General features: G+C 37.2%; 1 protein-coding gene across 2 annotated transcripts in view; it reads right to left on the minus strand.

Moving 5' to 3' along the window:
• Positions 1-22,462, minus strand: part of LOC105495750 (uncharacterized) — a 69,747-nt gene extending 47,285 nt beyond the window's left edge. The window contains exon 1 of one of the 2 annotated variants that reach the window (XR_011615147.1): positions 7,309-7,474. Coding sequence is in view for 1 of the 2 variants with exons in the window: in XM_071081694.1 (XP_070937795.1) it covers positions 21,905-22,428 (524 nt within the window). In the remaining variant the exon portion in view is untranslated. Of the gene's footprint in view, positions 1-7,308; positions 7,475-21,904 lie in introns of those variants that run through there. The other variant, XM_071081694.1, reaches the window with a different exon arrangement.
• Positions 22,463-24,404: the final 1,942 nt, after the last annotated feature.

Below are 24,404 nucleotides of genomic sequence, written 5' to 3' on the forward strand. Positions count from 1 at the left end.
TAGTCCAAATAGATTATATTATCTCACATATGTAAATCACAGAGAACAGCTATACAGATATTAAGAAATCTAAGTATATAAGGCTGAAAAATATACTTTTGAGAGCAGAATGATGAAGGAGGTGGTGTAGAGTTAATCATTTACTGTTCCTTTTACAAATGAAGTATTAGAAAAATTAAAATACAAATAAATAGTTTATATTAGAATTTATTTTAAAACAAAATGTATGGATTAGTCTATATAGAATTATATTATGTTAAACAGGATACTGTTTGCATTCCTAATAGAATTTCTATAACTGACATTTTCTATTAAATTATACATATGTTTTTCCTATGCATAATTTAATACAAAATACAAATTATTATTTCCCAAAGAATTTGGGATTGTAGTGATTTATGTTAGTATGTTATTATCATTGTCACCATGAAAAAGACATGTATTTGTAAGTAATTCTTTTTGGCTATTAAGTTTATTTAATGAAACAATTTATATTGTGATACATTTATTTATATGTGAGTACTACTCTTGTTAAAATTATATTTCCTATTAAAATACCAAATACAATATTAAATAGCAGGTAAAAAAATTTTTAAAAAAACCTAATTATTGACTTCAAGTAAACTTTTTAAAAAGCTAAGAAATAAACACCTGCCTTAAACATGACTGGTATGGTTTGGATTTTTGTCCCTGCCCAAATCTCATGTCAAATTGTAATCCCAAATGTTGGAGGAGACATCTGGTGGGAGGTGACTAGATCATGAGGGCAGATTTCCCCCTTGCTGTTGTGATAATAAGAGAGTTCTCAGGAAACCTGGTTGTTTAAAAGTCTGTAGCATCTCCCGCTGTTCTCTCTTCCACCCTCTCTGGCCATGTTAAATATATCTGCTTCCCCTTTGCTTTTCACCAGGATTGTAAGTTTCCTGAGGTGTTCCCAGACATGATTCCTGTACAGCCTGTGGAACTGTGAGTCAATTAAACCTCTTTTTCTTTAGAAGTTACCCAGTCTCAGGTCGTTCCCTATGGCAAAGAAAAGACAGACTAATGCAACCACCTATAACATATGAGCAAAGGAAATAATCTTTATTATTCTTAAACCTACAGAAACCAGACTATATTAGACGGAGGCCAATACACACCTATGTACGTCACTGAACATTTGCAATATGGGGTTTATTTTACTGTTGATAGGAGAGTGTTATGTGATACTAAGCATAACAATGTCAATGGAAGGTAGTCAAGTGAAACAGTATGAAAATAGGTGCACATAGGTTCATCTTATTCAGCCTCAAGCATTAATATATGCTTTGATCAGTAAACAAATTCTAGTGGAGAATTGAAGAGACTTTCTGGAGGCCTGTATTTTTTTAATTAAAAATAATTTTAACATTGGCTGATTGATGATGAGTTATTTATCGCTTTACTTAGGCCTGTAATGAAAGACTGCCAAAACAAAAATCAACATTTATAATTATTTCAGACCTATTAAGAAGGAAGACGAATTTTTTAAAAGTCATATTCAAGCAAAAAAGGAAAATCCTATACTAAATAAAAAATGTATTTATAACAGGTAATAACATCAGTAAAGGTAGCTATTTTAATTTTCAACCACAAAAATCCTTAAGAAAATTAGTCTTCATATACAAAATAATACTATTACTGACATTGGTAAGAATTTACATATGACTAGTCAATCTGAAGCAAATATAAAGTTTATCTTAGAAAAAAAGGTCTTGATTACATCTGGTCGATTTTTAGCAGAATGAATCCTTGAGTGAGTCAATAAGTTTCTATCTCTTTCTTTAAATAATGTTAACAATAGTTGCTAGGAGAGCACAGGCACTAAAGCTAGAGTTTCCAGGTTTAAAACCTGGATCTACCATTTTGTTGAAATACTGTTTGAAGTTTACAAAGTCTCTCTGTGCCCCAAATTCCTCCTAGGTAGAATGAGGATTATAACATCACTTGGTCATAAGGTTGGTATGAGTATTAAATAAGTTTATACAAATAAAGGCCTCTGAAAGGTAATTAGCACATGCTAAGAACTCAATAACAGTTGGTTATTTTCTTTCTGTTGGTCTTCATCTGCTTCCTGCTGCTATAACAGATTATCTACATCTCGGTAATTCACTTTTAAAAAATGATACTTAATTGGCTCACAGTTCTAGTGTCTGGGAACCTCAAGGGGATGTTGTCAGTTCCTTGCAATGGCCCCATTGCTGCATTATTCCATGGTAGAAGGTGAAAGAGCCCGTAAAAGAGAGAGCTCACTTTTATATCAACCCTGGCAACCTCTGATCTTTTTACCATCTTCATAGTTTCACCTTTTCTAAAATGTCATGTAGTTTGAATTATACATTATGTAGCCTTTTCAGATTGGCTTCTTTCATTTAATAATATGCATTTAAGATTACTCCATGGGCAACTTTCATTTTAGTGCTGAACTACATTTCATGGTTTGGATGTACCACTATTTATTTCTCATTTATCTATTGAAGAATATCTTGGTTCCCTCCACATTTTGGCAAGCATAGATAAGGTTTTCATAAACATCTGTATTCAGATTTTTGTGTGGATATAAGTTTCAACACCTTCGGATAAATACCAAGGAATGTGACTGTTGGATAGTGTGGTAAGCATATGTTTTATTTCGTAAAAAATCTCCAGACCATCTTCCAAAGTGACGATATCATGTTGCATTTACACTAGCAATAAATGAGTGTTTATGTTTCTCCACATCGTTACCAACATTTGATGTTGTCAGTGTTTGGGATTTCAGTAATTTTGATAGGTGTGTATTAATATGTCATTGATGTTTTAATTTGCATTTCTTTGATAAACTATTCTGCAGAGCATTTTTTCTTATGTTTCTTTGCCATCTTTATATTTTTTTTTGGCAATGTATCTGTGAAGATCTTTTGTCCATATTTTAAATTAAGGTATTTGTTTTCCTTTATTGAGTTTTAAGGGTCCTTTGTATGTTTTGGATAGGTTCTTTATCAGATATCTTTTGTAAATGTGTTCTCTCCATTAATTGCTTACCATTCTCATAGTATTTTCTTTTGCAGAGAGAAACTTGTTAATTTTAATGAAGTATACCTTATCAACATTTTTTTTAATGAATCATTCCTTTGGGTTTAAAATTTAAAACCAAAGAATTAATTTTAAATTTTAAAAATAATTTGAAAATTATTACCATACCCAAAGTCATCTAGATTTTCTCCTATGTTATCCTCTGAGAGTTTTATAAATTTGCCTTTTATATTTAGCTCTATCATGTATTTTCAGTTAATTTTTGTAAAATAACATATGTGAACAGGCAACCTATGCAGGGGCCTTTGAAAACAGTATGCTGAGAATAGATAGGGCTCAAGGACAGTATCTCCAATTGAACTTTTAATGAACTCCCCTAGGCACCAAGAAGGCGGGCAGATAAGGAAGAGCATAGAAACAAGGAACTGAGTAGAAGGTTACATGTGGGAAAAGAAAGTTTGTTTTGCATTGCATTCTTTCTGCTGACGTGGAGTTTATGGAGTATAAATAAAGTGAGGCGGAGGCTCTGAGTGCGGCCGCCATGTTCTCTGTGTGTCTTTGTCTTTTGTGTGTTCTTTCATTCTCCACCACCCCCGGCACGGACCCCAACAAGTGGCGCAGCCAGCAGGGTCAGCACGGGTGAGTAGGGGAGAACAAGAAGGGGAACCCCCTAGGGGCGGGTAAGGCTCGGATATTGTTAAGGGGAACCTTCTTAAACCTTCATTATGGGGAATTCCATCTCTCTGGCCTCAGAATATTTACAGCTGTTTCAAGGACTGTTGCTGTCTATAGGAGTGGAAGTAAAAGAAAAAGACTTTGAAGCGATTGTTTGCCCATGTTGAACAACATTGTTACTGGTTTCAGTATCAGACTAAAGGGCAGCTGAATCGGAGAGAATGGTTACAGGTAGTAAAAGCTCTGCTTAGAGCTCTCCAGTTAGGGGATATTATGCCTCTAAGATTGTGGACCTTGTGTAACTCTATCACTCAGACATTAGAGTTACTTGAGACTGATTCAGAGTGTGGTAATGTAGCCATAGGAGGAAAGGTATCTGAGGATTTGAAAAAAATAAATAAATCTGAAATGGAGCCCATTTGTGCCAGGATAACAGAGGATGGGGGGGGTAGCAAAAGGGGGAGAAGAGAAAAAGCCAGATCTTCCTTCTTCTAAGGGAAATTCTGACATGCAGAGTATTATGGAAATGCTTCAACAAATATTACAGATATATTCTTCTAATTCACTTTTGGGAGCTTTCCCTGTTTCTTTTCCTTCTGCCCTGTTAAAAGAGGATTTTCCAGAGCCTCCAACCCCCCGGCTTCCTTATCTTTACCTTTGTTTGGCAAAGTTGAAGCCCTGTTCACATCAGACATACTTTAAATTTATACTAAACACCTGTTTAATATGTCAAAACCAGTGTATATGTATATCTTATTGTTTGTTAAAATATTATGAGTATTTCAATAGTCAATAAATAAGCACATTAATATTAACTATTAATATTAATATAGTATTAATAACCCCAGCTAGGAAATTGTTATGTTATAGGGGTGCATCAGTTCCACCAATTTACACTTCAAACAGAAGTTGAGTATTTGAGTTGCTTAACACATTAACTACCTCTTGATATTTTCTGTGTTTTTAAATTTTAACCATTGTATTGTGTATGTAATGATTCTCAATTTGGTATTAATATACATATTTCCTAGTGAGTAATGATGTTAGACATATAGGTTTATTGTCATTTCTTTGTTCTGCTACTTTTGGTTGGGTTATTTACCTTTTCCTATTAATATGTTGGGATTCTTTATATTTGGGGATATGAGTATTATTATATATTATATATACTTTTAATTAAAAAAAATTCTTTTAAGGAGCTGGATCTGTTTCCAATTATTTGTGCTTCTTTTGCTCCTAACGCTCAGTTTTCAAATGGTGGCAATAATGTCCAATTTAATGCCTTACAAATTAAATTTTTAAAAGAAATGAAAGCTGCCATTTCTAACTATGATCTCAATCTCCTTTTATCCTTGGTCTTCTTGATGTTTTTTCATCAGAAAATTTGATAATTCCTATAGACTGGAAGACTTTGAAGGAAGGCTTTTCTTGATAGTTCTCAGTGGTTACAATTGCACAGCTGGTAAATGAACAAGGCACATGTATAGGCTAGGAAAAATGTTATGTGTGATCCCCCTGAACCCACTGAGGAATAACTCACAGGCACGGGCCAGTATGCTACTCTTAATGCTCAGGCTGGTCTAGATGATGTTGCCTTTACTCAAATCAAGATTTTGTTTTTAAGGGCCTGAAATAAGGTAGAGATAACAGGAAAATCTTCCCTTTCCTCTGTGAAGATTTTACAGGGCACAAATGAACCATATCCAGATTTCATAGCCCGTCTTCAGGATGCTGTCTTCAAAATTGTGGGTGCAGGCCTTGCTTCAAAAATTTTGTTACAAACATTGTCTTTTAAAAATGCTTATGCTGACTGTTAAAAATTGTTAAAATCATTAAAGGCCAATGGGGCCAATTTAGATAAATATATTAAAACTTGTATTAGTGTTGGAGGGGCTATTTATAATGCTCAATTATTTGCTGGAGCTTTGTCTAAAGCCTTAAAAGGAAATAACAAACAAGGTGTTTGTTTGCAGTGTGGTAAACTTAGACATTTCAAAAAAAAAAAAAAAAAAAAGAATGTCATAAAAATTGAACACTTTTATCCCTCAAGGCAGAAAGCTGCCTTCAGAGGTGTACAAATGTTGTGGTAAAGGTCGACATTGGACAAATAAATGTCATTCCAAAACTGATAAAAGTGGAAATTTACTGTCTCCTCTCCTAGGAAACGGGAGCCGGGGCCCACAGGCTTGGGGCCCCAACAATTACAATACAAGTCTACTACAATACCCAGTGAGCAATGACCTACAACATCAACGAATAAATTCAAGTCCTCCTTAAGGATCCCACACCTTACCCCAGTTTCTCAGCTTTATGCGGCAACTAAGTAGAGCGCCGCTGCTGACTTAGTTATTACTCAACCTTATACCTTGTCTCCTAATAGAGGAGTATATAAATTAGCTATTAGAGTGTGTGACCCTTTGCCAAGAGGACATATAGGACTTTTGTTAGGTCAAAACAACAGTGCTATATGGAAGTTAATGATGATTCCAGAAATCATTGATCTTGATGTTACTAATAAAATTCTTATTATGGTACAAGTTTCACAATTTATATGCCTAGAGGCAGGGGAACGTATTCTCAATAGGGAGGGTTTGGTAGCACAGAAAAAAACTGTTTTTTGGGAAACTTTAGTTTCTAATCAAAAGCCCTTATGTTCATTGCATATCAATAGAATAGTTTTTAAAGGGTTAATTGATATGGGAGTGAATATGTCTATTATTTGTTTAAGTTAGTGGCCTATACAATGGGAAAAAAGACAAGTTTCAGTCATACTCATTGGCTTGGGTGCTGCTTCTGTGGTTTATCAAGACGTAGAACCTTTAACCTGTGTCAGTCCAAAAGGTGAACAAGGTCAAGTTTTTTTTTATATTATTCCTATCAATATTAATCTTTGGGGACAAAATCTTTCATAACAATTTGGTGCTTTTTTAAACATTCTTCATATTTCCTCATCTGCCAAAAAAAAATGTTGTTCAAAATGGGCTACAATCCTTTAAACTCATAGCCACTGTTCACCAGCCTCAAGTTTTATAATTAAAGTGTAAAACGACCACTCCTCTTTAGGTGAAACAGTGGCCATTATCTAAAGAAATACTTAGGACTTTAAAAGAGTAAGTCAAAAAACAAATGGCTGAGAGGATTCTAAAGCCACGTACTTCTGCATGGAATTCCCCTCTTTCTCTTGTCTTAAAACTATAAATGTTTACCATTCAACCTAGGGAAAGTTTACAGCCTGGTCTTCCTAATCCTGCCCTTATCCCACAAAGTTAAAAATTAATGGTCATAGATCTCAAAAATTGTTTTTTCTCTATTCCATTACAACCTCAAGATTGTAAAAAGTTTGCCTTTATTATTCCTAAATATAATAATGGACAACCTATTCAAAAATATCAGCAGAAGCTTCTTCCCCAGGGTATACTTAATAGCCCTACTATATGTCAAAAATTTGTACATAGGACTTTAAATCCTGTAAACAATCAGTTTCCAACTGTGTTAATTTATTATTGTATGGATCTTCTCCGTCCCTGTTTTTAATAATTTTCAGCCACTTTCTCGATATCAATGGAAAGTTGTACCTCAAGGTATGTTAAATAGCCCTACCTTGTGTCAAGAATTTGTCCATAGGGCCTTGGATCCTGTTTGAAAGTGTCATCCGGCCAGGCGCGGTGGCTCAAGCCTGTAATCCCAGCACTTTGGGAGGCCGAGACGGGCGGATCATGAGGTCAGGAGATCGAGACCATCCTGGCTAACATGGCGAAACCCCGTCTCTACTAAAAAAAAAAACACAAAAAATTAGCCAGGTGTGGTGGCGGCGCCTGTAGTCCCAGCTACTCGGGAGGCTGAGGCAGGAGAATGGCGGGAACCTGGGAGGTGGAGCTTGCAGTGAGCTGAGATCCAGCCACTGCACTCCAGCCTGGGCGACAGAGCGAGACTCCGCCTCAAAAAAAAAAAAAAAAAAGAAAGTGTCATCCTTCTGTTCTTTTATATCATTATATGGATGACATTCTTCTTGCTGCACCCACCAGAGAAAAGCAGCAAGATGCTTTTGTATCATTACAAACTCAGCTTTCTTTCTACTCACTTAATATTGCCACAGAAAAAATTTAACTGGATTTTCCTATTCAATATTTAGGTTATACCTTGGGGGCACAAAATATTCGACCCCAAAAAATTCAAATTCGACGTGATCATTTAAAAACATTACATGATTTTCAAAAGCTTCTAGGAGACATTAATTGGATGCATCCTGTTTTAAGAATACCAACATATCAGTTATAACATCTTTTTTCTATTCTAGAAGGAGACAGTCACTTGGACAACTCACGCCATTTAACTCCTTTGGCTTTACAGGAACTCCAGCTTGTTGAAGAGCAACTTCAAAAGGCCCTTCCTTTTGTTTAGTTCATACTTTACCTTCTCCCACAGGAATGATTCATCAAACTAATCGACCACTAAAATGGATCTTTTTGTCCAATAAAATATCTAAACGCTTGGCTACTTATATCGATCATTTAGCTGAACTGATCATCAAAGGACGGCATCACTGTTGACAACTTTGGGGAGGAGGTCCTTCCTTAACTAGCTCTCAATTCACTCAGATCACTTATCTTCTTGCAACTTCTGATTCTTGGCAAGTTGCTTGCGCTTCTTTTGTTGGACAATTTTCTACCCAATATCCTAAGTCTCCGATCTTTTCAATTTTTAGGCAACATTCTGTGTTGCCTTTCTCACCAATTTCTGTATTTCCTGTTCAAGGTCCTACCTTTTTTACTGATGCTAGTAGCAATGATAAGGCTGGATATTGGAGTGTTCATCAATCTCGAGTTACAGTTTATCCTTATCCCTCGGTGCAACAGGGAGAATTGTTTGCTGTTCTGATGATCTTACTTGATTTCCCTACTACTGGTTGTAACATTGTTAGTGATTCTCAATACGCTGTTTATGTTACTACTTATATCTCTCAGGCCACTTTACCTCTTTGTGCTATTTCTTCTCTTCAAAAACTCTTTTCCTTGTTATCTTCTACTTTGAGCCAACGTCGAGCTCCTTTATTCATCACTCATCTTCGTTCTCATTCTCAACTTCCTGGACCATTAGTTCATGGTAATACTCAGATTGATTCACTTTTAATAGGCCACCTACATGCTGCAGAACAAAAATATACTCTACATCACACTAATAGTTCTGGCCTTCAACGACGGTTTCATTTAACTTATAAACAAGCTCGTTCTCTTATTCGAGCTTGTCCTTCCTGTGCTCCTTTGAGCATTCCATCCTTCCATCCTGGGGTTAATCCATGAGATGTCCCTTCTTTTGGACAATTAAAGTATGTTCATCATACCATTGATACCTTTTCTCATTTTCAATGGGCCACTCCGTTGCCATCTGAGAAAGCTGATTCTGTTATTACACATCTCTTAGCTTTTTTCGCCATCATGGGCATTCCTCTTATACTTAAAACTAATAATGCCCCTGCCTATGTCTCTCATAAATTACAAGTTTCTTACAGCAATACAATATTCAACATATCATCGGTATCCCGGGCAACAGTCAAGGTCAAGCCATTATTGAGCGCGCAAATTTAACTTTAAAAACTCAACTATTAAAACAAAACAAAAAGGGTGAAATGAGCCCCCCCAGAAACCAGATTTTGAAGGTTCTTTTTACCTTAATTTTTTTGAATCAATGGAGACAATTGCAAGACTCCGCTGTCGTAACCCATCTTTCCTCACCTCCCTCGGTGATAGTGCCCGCTGACAATTTAAAGGTTTGGTATCCTAATGAAGAAGGTAAGTATGTTCAAGGGCAAATTCTAAAACAGGGATGGGGCTATGCTCTTGTCCTTACAGGGAGCGGACCTGAGTGGTTTCCTACAAGATGATTGAAACCCTGTTGAAAAGAAAACTGGATTCAGCATGCATTTCTTCCTTTGTTAGGTGTGCCTCGGCGGGAGACTTATTTCTCTTAGTGAGGCTTTGTATGAATATTGGATTTATATTCCCTTTCCGCCCTTGTATCAGGGAGTCGCCTGAGGGGAGGCAGAAATTAAGGTTTTCACCAATGACACTACTTGGATGCCGTCCCTCTATATAGACAAGGACAATATAGAACAGGAAACGGGAATTATAAACAACACATATAAATTTGGAGTGGAAGGACTTCCAATATGTATGGGAAATAGTTCTCATTGTCTCCGAAAATCGCATGAAGCCTGGGCTGTTCGCTATAATCATAGTCGTGTGGCTGCTAATACTGTTATTGTTGTAACTAGAAGCTTTCAGTATAATCATACTGTATATAGCAATGAAACTATTCCTAGTTCTTTACCTTTTTGTCCTATTCCAGAGGTTTCTCCTAATATCGAGGTGCTGGAGTGGCAACAATGTCGGGGAACTAAACCCCGGATTTTATTAGAATACAATGGAATGTAAATAACTGATTGGAGTGTGCACGGTGATTTTCAAATAAAATTTAGTCACATACCTTTGAAATGACACTGGGTAAATAAAAGTATTGCCGCTAACAGTAATGAAACCTTGGTATGGCGTGAAGGAGGCCTGAAGTACAGAGTCATCTTTGGAAGTTGTTAGCTGCAGGTGATGCCATTAGCACTTTTGTGAGGAATATGTCCCTTAATCTTTCTAACCCAACTAACTCCTTTCATATTCAGTTATATCGAAATACCTCCTGATATATTATTGCTTGTGTCCGTAAGCCCTACCTATTATTAGCAGGGAATTTGACATGGGATAATGATACGGGGATTGTTAATTGTACAGATACGTGTACATTTTTGTCTTGCCTCAATCATTCCTGGTGGCACAACTTTACTGGGGATATTTATATCCTCAGGGCTTGTAAGGAAATTTGGCTACCTGTTAACCTTACACAACCGTGGGGGGCATCACCTCTTCAAACTTATATTTGGACTTCTCTTCAGCGAACCCGCCATGCCCTTGGACTTATAATTGCCTCGGTGATGAGTCTTGTTGCCATCGCCTCCACTGCGACCGTAGCAGGACTCGCTCTTCATCAAAGCATACAAAATGCTGAATTTATGCAGCAATGGCACAAACAATCTCACTGGTTATGGCTTCAACAGCGAAACATTGACTCTCAACTTGCTGAAAGATTGGACAACATGGAGCAAGCATTGACATGGCTTGGAGATCAGCTCACTATACTCAGTACTCGGATGACATTACAATGTGATTGGAACTCCACTCAATTTTGTGTAATGCCTGTACCTTTTAACATCTCTCAAAATTGGACTGTAATCCAAAAATTATTAGTAGGCCATAAAATTATTAGTTTGGACATCCAAGAGCTCATTCAGAACATTTCCGAAGCATTTCGACAACAATTACATGTGTTGTCTGGAACCGTAACCCTGCAGAGTTGGGTCAGCACCATGTTGCCTTTAACCCATGGACCCGGATGAAAACATGGATTTCTACAATCTCTGGAAGTATATTGCTTTGGGCACTTGCATTGGGTCTACTTCTTTTGGTGATTCGATGCTCCCTCCGTCGCCTCCAAAAACAAAAGAAAACACAGGAACAAATATGGGCTACCTTTTTAGGATTGAGGCAAAACAAAAACAAAAAGGGGGAAATGCAGGGGCCTTTGAAAACAGTATGCTGAGAATAGAAAGGGCTCAAGGACAGTATCTCCAATTGAACTTTTAATGAACTCCCATAGGCACCAAGAAGGCGGGCAGATAAGGAAGAGCATAGAAACAAGGAACTGAGTAGAAAGTTACATGTGGGAAAAGAAAGTTTGTTTTGCATTGCATTCTTTCTGCTGACGTGGAGTTTATGGAGTATAAATAAAGTGAGGCGGAGGCTCTGAGTGCGGCCGCCATGTTCTCTGTGTGTCTTTGTCTTTTGTGTGTTCTTTCATTCTCCACCACCCCCGGCACGAACCCCAACAACCTACAGAATGGGAGAAAATTTTTGCAATCTACTCATCTGACAAAGGGCTAATATCCAGAACCTACAAAGAACTCAAACAAATTTACGAGAAAAAAAAACAACCCCATCAAAAAGTAGGCAAAGGATATGAACAGACATTTCTCAAAAGAAGACATTCATACAGCCAACAGGCACATGAAAAAATGCTCGTCATCACTGGCCATCAGAGAAATGCAAATCAAAACTACAATGAGATACCATCTCACACCAGTTAGAATGGCAATCATTAAAAAGTCAGGAAACAACAGGTGCTGGAGAGGATGTGGAGAAATAGGAACTCTTTTACACTATTGGTGGGATTGTAAACTGGTTCAACCATTGTGGATAACAGTATGGTGATTCCTCAAGGATCTAAAACTAGAAATACCGTATGACCCAGCCATCCCATTACTGGGTATATACCCAAAGAATTATAAATCATGCTGCTATAAAGACACATGCACAGGCCGGGCGCGGTGGCTCACGCCTGTAATCCCAGCACTTTGGGAGGCCGAGGCAGGCGGATCACAAGGTCAGGAGATCGAGACCATCCTGGCTAACACTGTGAAACCCCGTCTCTACTAAAAATGCAAAAAATTAGCCAGGCGAGGCGGCGGGCGCCTGTAGTCCCAGCTACTCGGGAGGCTGAGGCAGGAGAATGGCGTGAACCCGGGAGGCGGAGCTTGCAGTGAGCCGAGATCGCGCCACTGCACTCCAGCCTGGGCGACTAAGCAAGACTCTGTCTCAAAAAAAAAAAAAAAAAAAAAAAAGACACATGCACATGTATGTTAATTGCAGCACTATTCACAATAGCAAAGACTTGGAATCAACCCAAATGTCCATCAGTGACAGACTGGATTAAGAAAATGTGGCACATATACACCATGGAATACTATGCAGCCATAAAAAAGGATGAGTTAGTGTCCTTTGTAGGGACATGGATGCAGCTGGAAACCATCATTCTCAGCAAACTATCACAAGAACAGAAAACCAAACACCACATGTTCTCACTTATAGGTGGGAATTAAACAATGAGATCACTTGGACTCTGGAAGAGGAACATCACACACCGGGGCCTATTATAGGGAGGGGGGAGGGGGGAGGGATTGCATTGGGAGTTATACCTGATGTAAAATATGAGTTGATGGGTGCTGACGAGTTGATGGGTGCAGCACAGCAACATGGCACAAGTATACATATGTAACAAACCTGCACATTGTGCACATGTACCCTAGAACTTAAAGTATAATAAAAAATAAATAAATAAATAAATAAATAAATAACATATGTGTCTAGATTTATTTATTTGTTTTTGCATCAGGATATCCACTTGTTCTAGTACAATATGTTGAAAGATATATCTGTTTCATTAGATTAACTGTCATCTTCGACAAAGGTCATTTGGGTATATTTACCTGACTCTGTTTCTCAATGCTTCATTCTGTTTCACTGATTTATTTGCCTGTCCTTTTACTAATATCACACTGTTGTGATTACTGTTACTTTGCATTAAGTCAAGGTTGAGTGGTATTAATTACCCAACATTTTTTCACATTCAATATTGTTTTGGTGATTCTGAGTCTTTTGTTGATTCCTAAAACTTTAACATAAATTTGTTGATATACACAAAATAACTTGCTAGGATTTTGTTTGAGGCTGCATTTAATCTACAGATGAAATTATGAAGAACACTCATTGTCTTAGTCCTTTCAGAGTGCAATAGCAAAATATCTTAGACTGGGTAATGTATAAACAACAAAAATTAATTGCTTACAATTCTGGAGACTGGGAAGCACAAGATCAGAGCACCAGTATCTTTGGTATCTGCTTCACAGATGGTGCCTTCTAGTTGTGTGTATATGTTGGATGAGGCAAACAAACTGCTTCAAGTCTCTTTTCTTAGGCACCTATTTCATTTATGAAGGTCTTACCCTTATGACTTAACCACTTCTGAAAAGGCCACATTTCTTAGTATTATCACATTGGAGATTATATTTCAACATATAAAATTGAAGGCACACAAATATTCAGAATACAGCAGACATCTTGACAGTATTGAATCTTCCTATCCATGAACATGGTCTACCTCCACATTTATTTAGTTGTTTGATTTTTTGGTCAAACTTTTGTAGTTTCCCTAATATAGATCCTGTGCATATTTTGCTACATCTATACTTAAGTATTTCAGTTTTGGGGAATACCAATGTAAATGGTATTGTTCTTTTAATTTCAAATTTTACTTGTTCATTGCTGATACAGGCATACCTCATTTTATTGCATTCACTTTATTGCATTTTGCAGATATTGCACTTTTTACACACTGAAGGTTTGTGGCATCCCTGCATCTAGCAGGTATATCAATGCCACATTTTCAACAGCAAAGTGCTCACTTTGTGTGTCTGTGTCACATTTTAATAATTCTGACAATATTTTAAATCTTAACTATTATATATGTTACAGTGATCTCTGATCACTTTCATAGGTGTTTGACATTATCGTAATTGTTTTGGGGTGCAACAAACTGCTCATATGACAGCAAATGTAATTGATAAATGTTCTACTTCATGGAACGAGTCCAAAATATCATCATTAACAGGAGTTTGGAATAAGTTTATTCAGCCCTCATTGATTACATTAAGGGGTTTATGATTTCAGTGGCAGAAGTACCGCAGATGTGATGGAAATAGCAAGAGAAATAGAATTAGAAGTGGAGCCTGAAGTGGTTACTGAGTTTCTGCAGTCTCATGATAAAACTTCAATGGATGAGAAATTGATTCCTATGAATGAGCAAAGGAAGTGATTTCTGGAGATAGAATTTACTCAAAGTGAAGATATTGTGAACATTGTTGAAAAGGTAACATATTTAGAATATTACCTAAATTTAGATGAGAAAGCAGTGGTAGGTTTTGATAAGACTGACTCCAATTTTGAAAGATTTTCTACTGTGGTTAAAATGTTAGCAAAGAGTATCACATGGTACAGAGAAATATTTTATGAAAGAAAAAGTCCATTAATGCAATAAATTTTATTAATTTCTTATTTTAAGCAATGGCCCCAGACACCTCAGTTTTCAACAACCACCACACTGGTCAGCAGCCATCAATATCCATGCAAGACCCTCCACCATCAAAAAGATATAACTTGAAGGCTTGGATGATCATTAGCAAATTTTAATGACAAAGTATTTTTAAATTAAGGCATATGCATTATTTTTTAGACAAATGCTATTGCACACATAATAAACTACCATGTAGTGTAAACATTTATATGCATTGGGAAAGAGAAACGGTGTGTCTTGTTTTATTGTAACATGTTTTATTGAAGTGGTCTGGAACTAAACCCACAATACATCCAAGGTATGCCTGTATATAGGAAAGTGATTGACTTTTGTATATGATTTTATGCACACCCTTTGATAAAGTTTCTAAGTAATGTGAACAATTATTAGTATACTATTTAAAAAATGAATGAGGTTACACAGGATAAATGATTGCCCTAAGCAATCTCAGGTGAGTTGGGTGGATGGACTAAGAAAAAGTGTATTGTTTGAATTGCTGAACCAGCATTTTTCCATTTATAATAACACAATATATGCTTAAGAAAAAATAATGAGAACACTTAAACAAAGTGGCAGTTTTTACCTTAAGTTTTAAGTGATATAAATGAGTGTCATGTTTTATTAATCACAGTTTAGAAAAATCTTTATGTGTGAACAATAAAACTGAACATTATGCATGTTTGAATCACTTTTAATGCTCAACTGGAATTTAGATGTCTCAGTTAATATGAACCATAAAATTGAAGAAAACATTCTCTTAAAATTGGAGTTCATTTGTTAATCAATCTTGTGTATTGTCACATTTTCTTTCAGGGCATCCTAAAAATATCTAAAGCAGTGTGTATTATTTCTCAGATAAAACATGTATATTTATTTACTTCATAAACATGTATTTTTCTGCATTTCTGAGTATTCAGCTTACAGTCTGTATCAAAATTTTTCAGGTCACAATTCTGACCAACCTACATTAATAATAAATTTTACTTCTCTACTGTTATCTATTCCTGAAGAAATAGAAAATAAGTGGAATTTCAGGTTTTATAACTCCACTGGAACCTCAATCAGTTATATGAAATTCCTTAGCTGTTAAGTATACTTTAAGGTAACATTTGGCCTTCAAAGACATGTAGAAAATAAAAAAATAAAAAAAACTGGTCAAACCAGAAATGCAGTCTTTTTGTTTCAATAGGAATACTACTAAAAATTCTAATTTTAAAAATCGTAAAAACTCTTCTGTAAGGTATAATCTCTCGATAAATTATGCATAAGCAAAAGTTATCCTGTACCATAGTCATAAATTTTATAAGGAATATTTATGTAATCATTATTATAAAACTATGATTGTTTCTCATTCATTTTTATTTTTGGAAGTCTTTATTGTGAATTAATTGTAGAGAGTTTTCTATAGTTTAATTATCATTCTTGATTATTTTACACAGATATTCCATTCAAAAAAATTTAAGATAAAAAGATATATTTAAAGCCTCAACTACCCTCCTGAGTTCACACTGTTAAGAAATTGTGCTGGTGGTCCTGTGGATGAGTGAATAATAGCCATATAAGCTGAGTGACAGGGTAACAATGGTAAGTGGCAGAAGTAAATGACCGTGTTTTAGTCATGCTCTGCCTTCTTATTACTTTACTCAATAAATATGCTGTTTTGTGCGTTTTGTGTGTTTTGTTGTTTTCTTTTTATCTGTATTGGGTTCAGAAATCAAAATCTTAATTGCATTGTTCCAGGTCATCTAAATAACTCTCCAAATTCTTTAAAACAATGCTCATGGTTACATGGCTGAAAGCAGCAGAAAGTAAATTGAATTTCAAGTTTCTTTTTAATAAAATATTACATATAAATGGTGATGTTAATGAATTTATAATTTAGAGTTATAATTGTTGTAGCTATGATTAGTTATTCTTATGCACTTGCTAACATGCTTCTGAAATGGAAGAATAACTATGCTTTTTACTAACAACAAGGGAGCACTACAAAAGCACAAAACATTTTAGAACAAGTGTTACTCCATTTTCTGTCACCAAGAGGCATTAAATAAAATGCCAGCCACAACTGCAAATTGCAAGTAGATTGATCTCTCTAGAAAGTTTAGTGCTGCAGTCAGTACAAAAAGAATGATCGAGTTCCTCTTTCCAATACCAAGCCCACAGGGACAGTAAAAGCCAGAGGCAAAGTATGGCTTAGAATCATATACACTGTAACAGTCAGTCCTTTACCATATACCAACATAAGAAAATGGTATAAGTGATAGAAAAAGGGTTGAATGAAAAGTCATTTTTAAAGCATTGGGACCTGTGCCAACAATTCTAGTACTAGGTCAGAAATATATAAGTATTTCAGATTTAATATTATATAGGTGTGTTTGTTTAACATAACCAAGTATATACAGTTAACCCCAGACTTAGCAAGAACAAAATTAATTGTTTATTTATCATCAATAATAAAGAGAAAAGGAAATTTATTTTAAACAAAACACCAAGATGAAAAGAGATAGTGTTTTATAGTGTTATATATAAGCCAATTGTTGTCTCTATTTTTTTCCTTCCCTCACACACTGACTCTTTCAAGTCTTCAGCTGTCCACTCATTTCCTCAGAGAAATATGGAGCATAAAATAGAACAGAATCTAAGGGGCTTCTTAGGTTTGGACAAAGTTCCGATTTCTGCTGGAAATTGGTTTAGTGATTCTTGGATCCAAAATAAGACAGGCTTCATCAGAGTTTTCAGTCATTTCATTAAAGAAGTATACATGAGTTACTTGGGAGGATGACTAAGACAACATAAATATGTCATGGAAAATACTCTGAACCCTTTTATTACCTGTCATCAGGCATTTGAAGAAAACTGATGATCTTCTTTTATTTTTTTAAACCTTGGTCATAATAATGACAACAACTACTATTTATTTAGTTTGACCTTGAAACCAGGGTACCTGTATTCAGATTTTAGCTTTTTCTCCTCTCTGCTGTGTAACCTGTGGAGGTTAATGCAATTTCATCTTGGATGCTAATCTGATATGTTGGCTTCTGATTAACCCCAGTTGTGGAAATGCTGCCAAGATTTCCAGTTTACCTATTGCTCCTTGTGTAAGAACAGGTACTTACTGTAAATCCTGCCTTTAGACCTAACAATCTTGATGTTCTTGTACTTCAGTTGTCCTAGATATCCCTTCCAAATTACCCCTTTCCTATGGTATATAAGCTCTGAGTCTGGAGGGTAATTTTTTAGGAATCAACCATGTCATCTCTCCACTGCCAGAAACAGAGACTTGGTTTCTGTTCATAAGTCCCCATTAAATGTTTGTTCCTAAGAAACTGGATTTGTCAGCCTCTTTCTTCAGCATCTCAGCTTCCTTGGACTTTTAGATAGGTTTACATAGACTTGCCCACTGAGAAACATAACCTTAGGAAAGTTGTAAAATATCTCTATGCTCCAGTTTTCCAATTTTTAAAATGTAACTAACAATATCATCTACCTCATAAGGTTGTCATAGGATTTACTATTTGTTAAGGCAATTAAAATTGTGCCTGTTGTATAATAAATGTAGCATAAGTGATGATTTAATATCACAATGTTACAGTCACTTCTCTAAATACATTATATAATTTGTTTAACTCTAACAAAACCCTCTTAGTAAGTAGAATTGGGGCTTCTATTCTGTACTGGAAACTGAGGCACAGAAAGATTAACAAACTTGCATACATCTATAGAAGAGAAAACATTCACAGCTGAACATTTAAGCCATGCAGTTAATAGGCTTTTAATATCTATATTGATTTATTTTTCTTGATATCAAACATGAGTTTCCTATATCAGAGATCATAGGTTTTATTACTAAGCACAAAAAAACTGTTGAAGTTTCCTATGTCCAATTCTCTCCTCTCATGGTGTAAATGAGTAGATGAAGAGAAACAGATCTTACATGTGCAAAAGCAAGTTCTTACAAGGCAAAAATAGAACCCCCCCAATACATGAATTTTAGAATTAAATAGGAATATTCCACAATAGCCTCTCCTGAGAGAGAAAAAAAGAAAAAAGGACCGTAATTTTCTAATGTAAATAATTCATGTTTTTGAGAAAGTAAGTTCCTTTGGTGTTCACAACCCTTGAGATAGTAAACCAATGGCTATGGGTTTAATCCTCTTTTAACAAGTAAGCACATGACTCTGAGTTATCTATCACCTTAGAATGCAAAGAACAAATATCTATAAGGAAAAAGAGATATTCTTTAGCTTTATATTAATTTTCTCTGTTCAGAAAGCTTTGATCATGAAAAAATGAAAATATTTCCCTGCTATTCAACAGCAACCTGACACTAGATATTACACATTTAACCAATAAATTATACTAAGATATATTAGTGTTATTTCTAAACAAAAAGTATTGCACGAAATTTGAAGAAATTTGAAAAATAATTATGTAACACATTTTGTAGTGTCTTCCAGAATGAGGAATATATTCTTAAAGCACCTTGCTTTAAAGACAGTAGAAAATAGTGATAGTCCCATCTCTTTTCCATGAGAAATGATTATCGTTAATTGGCAGTTGTGGTGGGTTCTATGTTCCATGAATAAAATCTTCAGAGGAACTTTCATAAAGTCAAAAAATTATTCATAGAAATAAAGCTTGTTGGTACTGAATATTTGGTTTGAGATATTGATACAGAATGTCTGGGCTTCCCGCTAAACCCTACTCTCAAACCTAGAACCACGGCCCCAAGTGAAAACAGCTGACCCTGTTTTTCCACCCAAATATTGCTATTTTGGCCTGCCATGCCTCTATCTTGTGCCCATAAAAAGCCTTCAGATGTCTGAGCGACACAAGCAGGTGGTGCAAGTGGTTGGGGATCGAAGCAGCAGAGCGTTGGGGATACAAGTTGGTGAATGTCAGATGTACAAGCGGCTGAGCATCAAAGACTATGGATAGATGTGACTAACCAGATGGTGTGGCTTCAGGGAAAGATCACTTTCTTCCCACACCATCCTCTTTCCAACTCCCATCCTGCTGAGAGCGATCACCCAATAAAATCCTCTGCATATACTACCCTTCAATCCTTTCATGTGACCTGATTCTTCCTGGATGCCGGACAAGAACCTGGATGCTGAGAGGGCCGGAGGTTGGATGCTGTTGCGGGGCCACACAGAGCCTGCTCCCGCTAGAGAGGAGTGGCCGGCAGGTTTCAGCGCTCCTTCCCTCAGGTTTCCGCTCTTGCTTGCTCCCTCTCAGGAGGAGTGACCAGCGGTGGACTGGGTGAAACAAGCCACTCCAGTTCCCACCCACCAAGGAGGTCAAGGGAACAATCCTGTCTCATCTGGGGGCCCGTCAGAGATACAAAAAAAGGGTGACTTTAAATTCAGGACTGTTGGATCTGCCTCTTTTCCAAGACCCTACCACCTCTCCCTTTCCATCAGGTAAAATGAATGTTGGCTCTGTTTCCCTTCATGGAGGTCTAGTCGGTCTGAATAGTTTAGTAACTTTGTAGAAAGGGACAGTTTAGTAACTTTGTAGAAGTTTAGTAACGTCTTTAGTAAATTTGTAGAAGTGTAGTAGTTTAGTAACTTTATAGAAAGCCATCTTTCTACAAAGCAAGAGGCTCTTTCCCCACCCCTGCCCCAAACCCATTATGCACTTTTAAGTTCTTTTCCTTCTTTTTCGAAGAGAGAGGATTCTTTTCCAACCTCTGCGCTTTGCTTACAATAAGGAGGAAACAGAGGAGCGTCCCCTGCTGGCTGCTGATGGCAAATTTGGCAAAGCCTGTCTGGGACATCTAAATGAATCCCAAGCAGCCCCTGAAATACCCGCACCCCCGCCCTTTTTTTTTTTCAAACTTGATTCCAAGCTTCAGGTTGAAGTCCTAGGAAGGAAAACTACATCGGAGGGATCCAAAGCCAGCCAGCAGGCACGGTGTAAATGGGCAGGACCAATTCCTACCAATTAAACCCTAGCTTCATGGAAGGAGGCCATACTCCACGGCACAGATGAGGCCAAAGGTTGTGTACAGCAGGGGAGATAGGGCGTATATGGGTAAGAGCAGATACTCCTACCCTTTAGGCCCCCCTGTTAACAAGGGTGAAAGCCGCTTTGGTACCCATAGGTGGCACCACCAAGGTCACTAGGACTCGGGGATACGGACAAAAAAGAAAAGGGAGTTCATCCACTTTCTTTCTCCCTCACGCCCGAGTTTTCACTGAAGGAAGGAAGGGAATGAGGGATGCCAAATTCCCTGTCTTTCAGAATGGGCAACAAAAAACTTGATTACCTCCAGTTTATATTCAGAAACGGACCCTAGGACAAGATAGTACTTTAGAGGACCTACTGAAAGTGGCCCCCTCAGTCTTTTAGACACAAGAAAGAGGCAAAAGCTTTAATGGCCACCACGCAAGGCTACAAACCCTAGAATTCCTAACGTTCACCTGTTAACTGCTAGAGATGTGGCAAGAATAATTACCTCTCTCATAAAGTCTGATCGCTCCCATACAAGGTTTAATTTCTTTTACCAAGGTGAGACAGATCGGGGTGCAATGTTGTTAGTATATTTCACTTCTTATTTCTGTGACTTTTGTCACTAGATTCTTTCCTTGTCTGATATACATGTTTGATCCATGGATACTTAACCTTGCGAAGTTTGTTTTCTCTTTTGCCTACAGGCCATCGAGGTTCCAAACAGGCAGGCAGCTGGAGCCTTGGATGATGGCTCCTTTTAACCAGTGACCCTTGGGTAGACCTCTGGGAGGAATTTGACTGCCGACTTCCCCAAACAGTGCCCCTTTTCAGCAGAAAGTAGCTAAGAGCCATCATCGTCCATATTCTGATGGCAGTTACATGTGCCTCTTCAGAGGAGGGGAAATAACACAATGGATGGGCTCGCAGCTAAACCCCACCCTTAAGCCTTAAATGAAAACAGCCATCCCTGTTTTTCTACCCAAATGTTGCTTTTTTGGTCTGCCATGCCCCTACTCTGTGTCCATAAAAAGACCTCAGCTGGCAACTTGACCCAAGCGGCTGATGCAAGCAGTTGGAGGTGCAAGCAGCTGAGCGTCAGAGAATATGCCTAGACGCAACTAACTTCAGATTGTGCAGCTTCAGGAAAAGTCGCTTTCTTCCCACACCATCGCCTAACCAACTCCCGTCCCACTGAGAGCCATCACCCATTAAAATCCTCCGCATACACTACCTTTTAATCCCTTCATGTGATCTGATTCTTCCTGGATGCGGAACAAGAACCCAAGTGCCAGGAGGACCAGGGCTTGGACGCTGATGCAGGGCGCCCACAGAGCCGGCTCCGGCCAGAGAGGAGTGGCCGGCTAGTTTCAGAATTCGTTCCCTCTGGTTCCCGCATTCGCTTGCTGGTAGGCTCCCTGTTGCAAGGAGTGGCCAGTGATGGGCTGAGTGAAATGAGCCACTCCAGTTCCTGCCCACGAAGAGGCAGGCGAAAAATTCTGTTTCAATATGGTTTACTCTTTGGACAATCTTAAGGACTGAATGTTTTTGTCCCCCCAAATTCACATGTTGGAGTTCTAGCCTCCAGTATGATGGTATTTGTAGGTGGAGTCTTTGAGAGGTAATTACGGCTAGAGTAGTTCCTGAGGGTGGGGTTCTTTCGATGGAATTAATGGTTTTGTAAAACAGATACAGGATCTCTTTCCTCCAGGTGAGGAAGAAAGATAGCCATCTGCAGACCAAGAAGAGGGTCCTCATGAGACACTGAATCTGCCAGCACCTTGATTTTGAGTCTTCCAGCTTCTAAAACTGTGAAAAATAAATGTTTGTTTCTTAGTCTATGTCATTTTGTTTTAGTGGCCTGAACTGACTAAGACAGACACAGCTATGTAACATCCCAGGTGCAAATACTTCTGACTCCAGCTACTTAGTATTGGACCAAACGTCGCAGTCTGAAAGAATATTTCTCCACAATTTCCAGTCAGTCACCTACTGCAGACATTCGCCACAGTTTTGGAGTTCCTAGGCCACTTTTACTTCTGAACAGAGAGCTAAAATTTTGGAGATTCCTATCCTTTCAGGTTAGAAAATTTGCTAGAATGACTTACAAAACTCAGAACACTTTATTATTACAGGTTTGTTATAGGAAAAGAGATACAAATCAGAACCATTCAAAGAGAGACACATAAAGCAAGGTTTGAGAGTACCCAAAACATGAAGTTTCTTCGGAGATCTATTACCCTCGCAGCACATCAATGTGTAACAATAACCAGAGTATAGCCAACCAGGGAGATTACCCAAGTTTCACTGTTTATGTTTTTTCATGCAGCTTCATCAGATAAGTATAATTGACTAAATTAATAGACGTGGTCAAACTGAATCTCAATCCTCCCTTTTCTCCATAGAGGTCAGGTTAATATCACAAGGCTTGAAGCCCAAATTATCTAATCATATGGTTAGTCTTTCTGTTGTGGCCATCCCCATGTTTAGTTATATCATTAGCATAAACTAGGGGCCCAACTTGAGTCACCTCTTAGCATAAACTGTCAGGTGTGGTATGACAGACTCACCATGAATAACAAATACACGCCTATTACTGGACAAATTCCAAATATTTAAACATTATCTCTCAGGAACCAGGGCTAAAACCAGCCAAATTCCTCATTACACACTGAAACAGCCTCAGGCTGAAAGAAGAATAAATGTTACTGTAAAGGCTGGGTGAGACACAGGAATTAAAAATGGGTTTCCCATGTCCGTTGGAGATGGTAAGTGATTATGCATTATGTAAAGGATTAATGGAAACAGTTCAAGATAAAGAGGAGCTTTTCTATTGATCCAAAATATTTTATGTATTTATGAGATACCTGTGCTATTTTGTTACATGCACAGAATGTGTTATGACCAACTCAGGGTATTTAGGGTATCCATCACCTTGAGTATTTATCATTTCTGTGTGTTGTGAAAATTTCAAGTCCTAGCTGTTACCTACTTTGAAGTATTTAATACACTGTTGTTAACTATAGTCACCCTATTTTGCTGTCGAACATTAGAACTTACATGTTCTATCTAACTTTATGCTTCTACCCATTAACCAACCTTTCTTCAATCCCCTTTTCCTGCTCAAACATAGTTTCCCAGCTTCTGGTGTCTACCTTTCTCCACTCTACCTCCATGAGATCAAGTTGTTTACTTTCCACATATGAGTGAGAATATTTAATATTTGTCTGTCTGTGCCTGTCTTATTTCATTTAACATAATGACTTTGAGCTTCATCCATGTTGTTGTAAGTAGTAGGATTTCATTCTTTTTTATGGCAGAATAGTATCCCATTTCATTGTGCATATGTACCATATTTTCTTTATTCCTTTTTCCATGGATGGACACTTCGGTTGATTTCATATCTTTGCTCATGTGAATAGTGCTACAATAAACACATGAGAACAGGTATCCCTTTGATATGCTACTTTATTTTCTTTTGGATAAATAGCTGAAAGAAGGACTGCTGGATAATTTGGTAGTTCTAATTTTAGTTTTTGAGAAATCTTTGTACTGTTTTTTAAAGTGGTTGTAGTAATTTACATTTCCACCAACAGTCTGTAAAAGTTCTTTTGTTCTTTGCATCCTTGCCAGCATCTGTTATCTTTTGTCTTTTTAATAATGGCTATTCTAAGTAGGAGGAGATTATATTCTATTGTGGTTCTAATTTGCATCTCCCTTATGATTAAGAATTA

The sequence above is a fragment of the Macaca nemestrina genome, chromosome 16 (genome assembly GCF_043159975.1).
Source record: "Macaca nemestrina isolate mMacNem1 chromosome 16, mMacNem.hap1, whole genome shotgun sequence".
Lineage (NCBI taxonomy): Eukaryota > Metazoa > Chordata > Mammalia > Primates > Cercopithecidae > Macaca > Macaca nemestrina.